The sequence below is a fragment of the Sinocyclocheilus rhinocerous genome, unplaced genomic scaffold (genome assembly GCF_001515625.1).
Source record: "Sinocyclocheilus rhinocerous isolate Xijiao unplaced genomic scaffold, SAMN03320098_v1.1 scaffold2970, whole genome shotgun sequence".
Taxonomy (NCBI): Eukaryota; Metazoa; Chordata; class Actinopteri; order Cypriniformes; family Cyprinidae; genus Sinocyclocheilus; species Sinocyclocheilus rhinocerous.
This window is the reverse complement of record NW_015639523.1, coordinates 49,619-58,379: the sequence shown is the minus strand read 5'-3', so window position 1 is coordinate 58,379 and position 8,761 is coordinate 49,619. Positions and strand designations below refer to the sequence as shown.

The 8,761-nt window shown below is 35.7% G+C and overlaps 1 protein-coding gene across 3 annotated transcripts in view; it reads left to right on the top strand.

The window, feature by feature from the left end:
* LOC107751312 (epsin-3-like) overlaps positions 1 to 8,761 on the top strand; it is a 27,396-nt gene that overhangs the window by 3,400 nt on the left and 15,235 nt on the right. For all 3 annotated transcript variants that reach the window (XM_016566989.1, XM_016566990.1, XM_016566988.1), the window contains one exon: positions 3,944 to 4,659. In XM_016566989.1, coding sequence (XP_016422475.1) covers positions 4,062 to 4,659 — 598 coding nt within the window. In that variant the 5' untranslated portion in view covers positions 3,944 to 4,061. The remainder of the gene's footprint in view (positions 1 to 3,943; positions 4,660 to 8,761) is intronic.

Below are 8,761 nucleotides of genomic sequence, written 5' to 3'. Positions count from 1 at the left end.
ACAGCATTCGCATTGAGGGTGTTTTCCTTTGTGATCCACGTTTTTTTTTTTTTTTTTTTTTTTTTTTTGTGATGGTTGTTCATGAGTCCCTTGAACAGTTTGTCCTGAACTGTTAAACTGCCCTCTGTTCTTCAGAAAAATCCTTCAGGTCCCATAAATTATTTGGTTTTCCAACATCTTTTGCATATTTGAACTCTTTCCAACAATGACTGTATGATCCATCTTTTCACACTGAGGACAACTGAGGGACTCATATGCAACTATTTCAGAAGGTTCAAATGATCACTAGTGCTCCAGAAGGAAAAACGATGCATTAAGAGCCTGGAGGTGTAAACTTTTTGAATTTGAAGATCAGGGTAAATTGAACTTATTTTGTCTTCTGGGAAACATGTAAGTATCTTCTGTAGCTTCTGAAAGACAGTACTAAATGGAAAAAAAAAAAAAGATATTTAGGCAAAATAACAAAATGTACACATCTTCGTTCTGTTCAAAAGTTTACACCCCCAGCTCTTAATGCATCGTGTTTCCTTCTTGCGCGTTTGAACCTTCTGTGATAGTTGTGTATGAGTTCCTCAGTTGTCCTCAGTGTGAAAAGATGGATCTCAAAATCATACAGTCATTGTTGGAAAGGGCTCAAATACGCAAAATATGCTGGAAAACCAAAGAATTTGTGGGACCTGAAGGAAGATCAGTAGGCAGTCTAACTGTTCAGGACAAACAAGGGACTCATGAACAACTATCACCAAAAAAAAAAAAACAGCTGTGGATCATCCAGGTAACAACACAGCATTAAAAACCAAGCGTATGTAAACTTTTGAACGGGGTCATTTTTATAAATTCATCTGTTATTTTCTCTTATGGACTATATGTAAACATCTTCTATGTGAAATATCTTATTCAGGTCAGTGCTAAATAAAAAATAACATTCATTTTGTATGATCCCTCTTATTTTGGTTAAATAAATTAAATTTTTCAGATACTGCAAAGTGTATGTAAAATTTTGACCACAACTGTAAATCACAAATATGATACACTTCCCATTACACATGATCTGTTGTGTATTTAAAAAAAAAAATATCATGGGCCTCATTCTTTAGAAAAATGTTTTTATGAATGTTTTACACACAAATTTTCATCATTGAGACCCATTGATCCTTGTAGAATTGGAGTGGTTTTATAAGACTTTATAACTTTTTTAAATGAAAGTATGTCATTTTCCTAAATAGGTATTTTGCTGTTGCTAGTAGTAACTCCTGCAGCACTGTCTTGTTGATTTGGAATGTGTTATTTGTACAGTTTCTGTTGTCCATCATGTAGTTCATTTTGTGGAGTAAGTGTAAACTGTGTGTTTGCATGTCTTTAAAAATGGCGTGTGCTGTTTCATATGGCATGTGTTCATCCAATCATTGTACATTTACACCACTGGTTGTTCCTACAGTGCTGGGTTAAACCCTACTCTGAAGTAGGAGCTAATTCAGTCCCTCCAAAAGGTGTTCCTAGAACTAACATCGTTCCCAGTTCCTTTGGTGTGAACATGCCAAAATGTGGCTACTTCCGGCAATAGTTCTAGGAACTCTGAAAACATTCCTCTGGTGTGAAAGCCCCTTTTGAGGCAGTTGATGATACTGTAGGTTTGTGTTTGATCAGTTGTGTCAGTGACCTGGAGGATGTTCCAATAGCACTTGTTAACTTAGTAGTTTTGTTCATGGTTACAGGCATGGGGGGGGGAAGTCGTGGCCTAATGGATAGAGAGTCGGACTCGTAACCCAAAGGTTGCGGGTTCGAGTCTCGTACCGGCAGGGATTGTAGGTGGGGGGGGTGAATGTACAGCGCTCTCTCCCACCTTCAATACGGTGAGGTGCCCTTGAGCAAGGCACCGAACCCCCAACTGCTCCCCGGGTGCCGCAGCAAAAAATGGCTGCCCACTGCTTTGGGTGTGTGTTCACGGTGTGTGTGCACTTTGGATGGGATAAATGCAGAGCACTAATTCCAAGTATGGGTCACCATACTTGGCCACATGTCACGTCACGTCATGTTCATATTTTCCTCTTTCTATATTTAAGTCTAGACTGACAACCTACATTACCTTGGGTGATATAGTGTAATGTCCACGTAGTCATAACAGTCGTGCCTAATGTGAATTTCAAGTTTTGCTGGTTCTAAGCTATTTGTATCAGGGAAGTTGGGTGTCAGAGTCTTACTGGTCTTGTCTTCAGACATGTGCCGTTCACGCAAAACTGATAAAGTGTGCAATTTCTGCACCACTAGCGTCATCAAGCAGTTTTTCAAACAGGTTTTAAGTACTAAATACTCCCCTGTCTTCTTTGGGACAAACAGGTAGTAAAACCCACAGCTGGGCACTGAAATAAACAAATAGTGGTACAGAAATTACACACTTCAGTCATTTGACTGAATGGCACACCTTTGAAAAGCACCTTTGATATCCAAGATTAAAATAGCTTAACTGTTAAAGAAGAAAAGAGCAGAAGTTTCTTCAGGGATGTTGCTTTCAAATCTGCGTTCCTCAGCTGGTGCTCATTTCTTTGAAGACATGTTGAATGCAGGTGGTTTGTGTTATTTTGTAGAGTGGAGCTGAGTTATGTCTTTTGATTTCACATTAAAATAACTTGTCAGATGGTACCCTTGCGAAAAATGAGTGTGCTTAATTCTATTGAATGTGCAATTGTAGTGTGCTTCAAATCTTAAAAGTATATTTTTAAGAAGCTGGACTTGCATTTGATATAATGAAATAAAAGGACACGTAAGATACTTTCATGACTATGTTTCTTAACACAGTTAAGTACACTTTTAAAAAGTGCACTATAATAATGCCAAATTATAAGTTTTACTTTAAAGTACATGGTAAATAATTATGTTTTTAATAATCTTTTGTCTTGCCTTGAAGAAATACAGTTAATGTGTTGACTAACATACTAATGCACATGTAAAGTACTTGATTATAATTTAACTGTAACATGCTATTTGATATTACATTTAAACTTAATATATTTTAAATGTACTAAATTGCAACTTCATTACAAATGTGTAATTTTAAATATATTTAAATCACAGAAGTTTTAATATGATATTAAATTATATTAAAGTATATTTTAGTTTACCATAAATGCTTGTCAGTACATTCGGCAGTACACTTTAACTTATTACAACACTTACAAAATATTTACAACAGAAGTAATTATGAAATTACATATAAAGATGTACTAAAGCCATACATAAGTGGGTCAAAAAAGCATTTTGATGGGGTTTAATGTAAATTTACACTATAATGCATTTTCATTTAATTGTAAAAAACATGCAGTTAAGTGTCCAAAAACATTACATTCAGTTCACACTGAAGTATATAACAAATAAAATATTTCATTTTTTTAGTAAGTTTTTTATTTTGATTGATGCTATTTTAAAATAATTTATTTAAATTTTACATTTTTATGATTTAATTAATTATTAGCTTTTCATTAAACTCACAAACCCCCTTACAATCCCCAGTTTGGGAAACCTTGACATAATATACTGTTTAATGCACTTCATGTTGTTAATTACAACGAATTTAATATTTTCTTACTCTTTGTATTTTTATATCAATATAGTACAAAATTATCCTATTTAAATCAATGTGATAAATGAGTTAGGTCAAAAGGTAGTCTGATTATATTACCTAAAACATGTAATGGTTTACGTTACTGACTACAATTTTTGTCATGAAATTTGGAATCAGTAACAGATTACAATTTGTAAGTAATCTACCCAGCATTGATAATAAGTACTCTTTCTATAAGTATGCTAAAATAAGTATACTTCTTTTCCAGAAGGATAGGCTTGCCAAAAAGCTAATGAATCCATTGAAATATCAGGTGCATGTTTTTCCAAAGAAGTCCAGGGAATCAGTTCATTGCAATGAGGCATGTATCTCTCTTTTTTTTAGGCTAACAAAGCTGTAGATTCTGCTGGAGATTCCTGACCATTGCGTCTTCGCGGCACACACTGCATCGCATCTCTTCTATATCACAAACCATCTTCATCATCCCACACCCAAAGTCATCATGACGACCTCTTCTTTACGGCGCCAGATGAAGAACATCGTGAACAACTACACGGATGCAGAGATCAAGGTCAGGGAGGCGACCTCCAACGATCCGTGGGGTCCTCCGACCTCGCTCTTGATGGAAATCGCAGACCTGACCTTCAACGTGGTGGCCTTGACCGAGGTCATGGGCATCATCTGGAAGAGGCTCAACGACCACGGCAAGAACTGGCGGCATGTCTACAAGGCCCTCACTCTGCTGGACTATCTGATCAAGTCAGGATCAGAGCGAGTGACCCAGCAGTGCAAGGAGAACATCTACGCCATCCAGACTCTGCGGGATTTCCAGTACATCGACCGGGACGGGCAGGACCAGGGCATGGGCATACGGGAAAAGTCCAAGCAGCTGGTGGCTCTGCTCAGGGACGACGAGCGGCTCAAGCAGGAGAGATCGCAGGCGCACAAGACTCGTGAGCGTGTGACGGGAACCAGCAGTGCCATGGGTTATGGATCTTTACCACCTCCCTATCCTGGACGTCACACCAGTCAGCCCAGCGTGGAAGTGCTGTATGGGGAAGAGCATGGCAGGGTGAGCCACTCACCTTCCTCTGTCAACTGTGAGTATGACTGTTCATATTGTTCATGAATGGCCAGGATATGTAGGTAAAAATTACACACTCATGGGGCAGTTGAATATTAAGTTATGCACAATAATTTAATAATTTACCATTGCCTTTTACTGTTTTGATAGAAATATAGTCTTGCTAGTGTGTGTATTGATCCAGAGATCAAGCCTGAAATGCAGTATTTGCTTATCCAAGTCAAAACTGAACCTATAACATTGTGATTAGATATGGCAAAAAACATGTTAACTGCAAGTTCAATAGTATATTGAGTTATGGGGTTTAGGTCAGCGGATAAATGGATCCAGATGAATTGGCATGGATCAACAATTTACTTTTAAGGAAGCACGATATTGAAATTCTTAAACTTATAATTTAGGCATCACAACATTATAATGTACATTATGAAAGTTCGTTTTCGAGTGTTAGATGAACATTTAAATATCCAATAGACCTTAGTCAGGTAAGGTTAGATGCCGAATAGAATTTAACCCGGATGAAAATGATTTTTTCGCCAACTCACAACTTTCAAAACTATTTTATGGAGGTTTTGTCTACTGAGAGTTCTTTTCAGAAAGACACTTCATCAGCTGAACAATTGGTATGAAATTGAAAAAAAAAAAAAACACTTTTAAGATTACAATTTTTAAGATTGTAATTTAAGATTACTTTTTAATTCAAGTGCACGTTCAAAATACAATTAAGCATATTTCTTTTTCACAAGGGATAGAGCACATTAAATATGGTAACAGGAAGCTTAAATGTGCTTGCTTGACATGCAAGAACAAATCTCATTGGATTTCCCTTTGAAGTTTTTGAAGCGTCAAAGTTTTGGGGTGAATGGACTTTGAGTGAAGGGACAGAAATCTCTCAGGATTCATTACAGAAATCTGTTCTGAAGGTGAATGAAAGTCATACAGGTTTGGAATGACAAGAAGATGCGTAAATGATGACAGAATGTTCATTTTTGGATGAACTATCCCTTAAATGTTTGTCAGGAGTGAGCACATATTTGTTTCACTTTGATTTCACTGAAATTAAGAGTACTTCCTTCCTTCACTGACTGAGGATTTGGAAATGGTTTTATAATCAATCAGCTGCTGAAGTTAACTTAACCAATGAGTAATCTATGTCAATAGTGACAAATTGTGTACACACACTGTTTACTTAGAGAGGTGTATCACACACTGCCTTGTGCTTTTAACCCAAATGCTTAATTCTTTTGGAAGTTCTACTTCCTCTTTTTTGTGAGAGTTTGATCCCTACGGTTTTAATGTGAAGTGCCTCATCCGTATAGATCTGATCACTTGATGCATGTGTAACTGTGGACCGGATATGCATCTACATTCTTCCCATGTTCAATCATTTACTCACTCTATGAAGCTCTTTTCTTACATGTATGTTAATTTTTGAAACCTTCAGGTTGATTTTTGTCTTTGAGCAATGCTGTTTTAAAGGGATAGTTCACTCAAAAATGACGGTTCTGCCATTTACTCAATCTCATGTCTTTCCAAACTGTATCTTTCACCTGTCGGACATACATGAAACTTTCACACAGAGAATTTTGACGCAGCTCGATTCCATACATCAATAGTTGCTTGCCTGCTGCCTGGCTTCTTCAGTTTGGCCCACAGTTTAGAAACTGAAACTGATGAGCTTTGAGCTGTGAAATCAATGGCATGTCAATACGCGTCAATAATAATAAATGCATCAACGATGTTATTCCTCTGCATATTTACAGAGAAAAACACAGTGAAACACAGAACATTTTCTGTTGTATTTTCTGCCTAATTGAATTCCTCACATATTTATAGAGCTGAATTCCAGTATACTGTATGCATGTGGGGAATGTGCCTCTACAGCATTTATCACTGCATTTACAGTGAATCTGCAGTCCGTTTATAGTGAAAATATACATATAAATATGGCATTAAATGTTGGGATAAGTAATTTTTTTTTTAAAGAAATTAATACTTTTATTCAGCAAGGATGCAATAAATTGTTTAAAAGTAAGTGACAACATTTATAATGTTACAAAAGATTTCTGTTTCAAATAAATTTGGTTCTTTTGAACACCAACTTTCTATTCTTGAAAGAATCCTGAAAAAAAAAAAAATGAGGCAGCACATTTTTATCAAATATATGCAGCCTTGGAGCGCTTAAGAGATTTCTACCAAAAACATTCAAACATTTCACTGACCCCAACTGGTGGTGTATATATGCAATTACTTTCTAATAATCCGCTTATCATGTAATTAATTTGATTAAAATTTGTAATTTGTGCAATTTTATAGTCATGTTTTTTTCTACATTCCAGGGTCTCTCTCATACAGTATGACAGACCACATATTCAGTTTCTACAAGGAACTCTTTGACATTCGATAATCTACTGAAATCAAACCTTTGATGACATAAGGAGCAGTGTGGTTTCACTTTTACTTAAAATAAACTGACATGTTTGTAATGATGCCAGGCATTTTGGGAAAGTACAGAAATTTCCCATCCTGTGTTTCCGTGGGTGCTTAGTGAAAAATATGTTAAAAAAGGGACAGTTCACCCAAAAATGAAAATTACCCCACAATTTACTCACCCTCAAGCCATCCTAGGTGTATATGACTTTCTTCTTTCAGACAAATCCAATCAGAGTTATATTAAAAAATGTCCTGGTTCTTCCAAGCTTTATAATGGCAGTGAGTGGGTGTCATTTTTCTAATAAAGCACATCCATCCATAATAAAAAATGCCCCACATGGCAAATGCATTGATTCGCTACAGGAGGACTTTATTCACCCCCCGGAGCCATTTGGGACACTTTTTATTATGGTTTGATTTGCTTTATTTGACGTCTTTTGGACTATTGAAAAATAACACCCATTCACTGCCATTATAAAGCTGGATGAACTATCCTTTTAATGGTCACCGTTTTCAGGGTTAGATGGTCATGAGCCTTGCAAAGAGTTGATGAAGTGAAAAGTTGTGATTTGTGCCACAGAGGTGCCAGTGGTCATGTGGAGTTGACCATATCTCTACACAAGTGCATTCCAGGCCAGATGCGGCCATTCAGAGCCACTGTAGTGGAAGTGATCACAACTGGAAAACAGCACTGCCAGTTTCTAGTACTTTCCTCTGTTCTGGTCCAGGGCTGTTTTCTCTGAGAAAGCAGTTTTTTCTTTTTCAAAAAAAAAAAAAAAAGAAAGAAAGAAAAAAAAAAGTATATATAGGCAAGGTTGTAATAAATAAATAAAATACAACAACAGGGTTTAATGTACAGACATGAAAATAACATGCATAATAGCATATATAATATTATATATTATTCCTTATACATAATAATAAAAATTAGTGATTCATTGAAATTACAAAAGTTTTAAATTTGATTAAAAAGTTGAATTTTTTTGTGAAACACTAAAACCAAAATTAAAGTATATAAGAAATATAATTGCACATAAGGCAGTTTTTATATCAACTTTTTAATTATATAATTATGTTTCTACTCCAGTTCATTGTTGAAATATAAACATTTAAACGGTGGCTGTAATAAAAACTTTCAATTCACATACATTAAATAATGAAAACAATGGATTATGTAAAAATATAATGAATATGTAATATAGACAATATATTTAGCAAAAAAAATTTCTAATTAATGTGTTTATGGACATTAAATTGCTTTTTGGATATAAATATAACGTTGTGTGACGTTGTTTATGTCTATCTGTGGCTGAAACACTGATTGAGGGATTGCATAAAACATGATACATTTCAATAAGTTGTACTGTTACCTTCTGATGTTCATTCATGTTTATTTCATGCTAGTAGTAAAGAGGAAGAGATGATTGGTTCATGTGCTGCTTGAACTGATGCGCTACAACGATCTGTCACGACACATGAAAAAGCATCAAAACCTCCAGTTATGGTTTGAAAGCTCAGACTTAGTTTCATATAAAAGTAACAAAGCACAAAGCTCATTGTGATTAACGTATCAGAGTTGCACTACAAATACTGTGTAGTCGAGCTTTATTCATGCATGAACTGAAAACGGCATAGATAAAAGATCTTGGTTGCCACGTGCCACAGATGGGTGAACTGCCAGATAA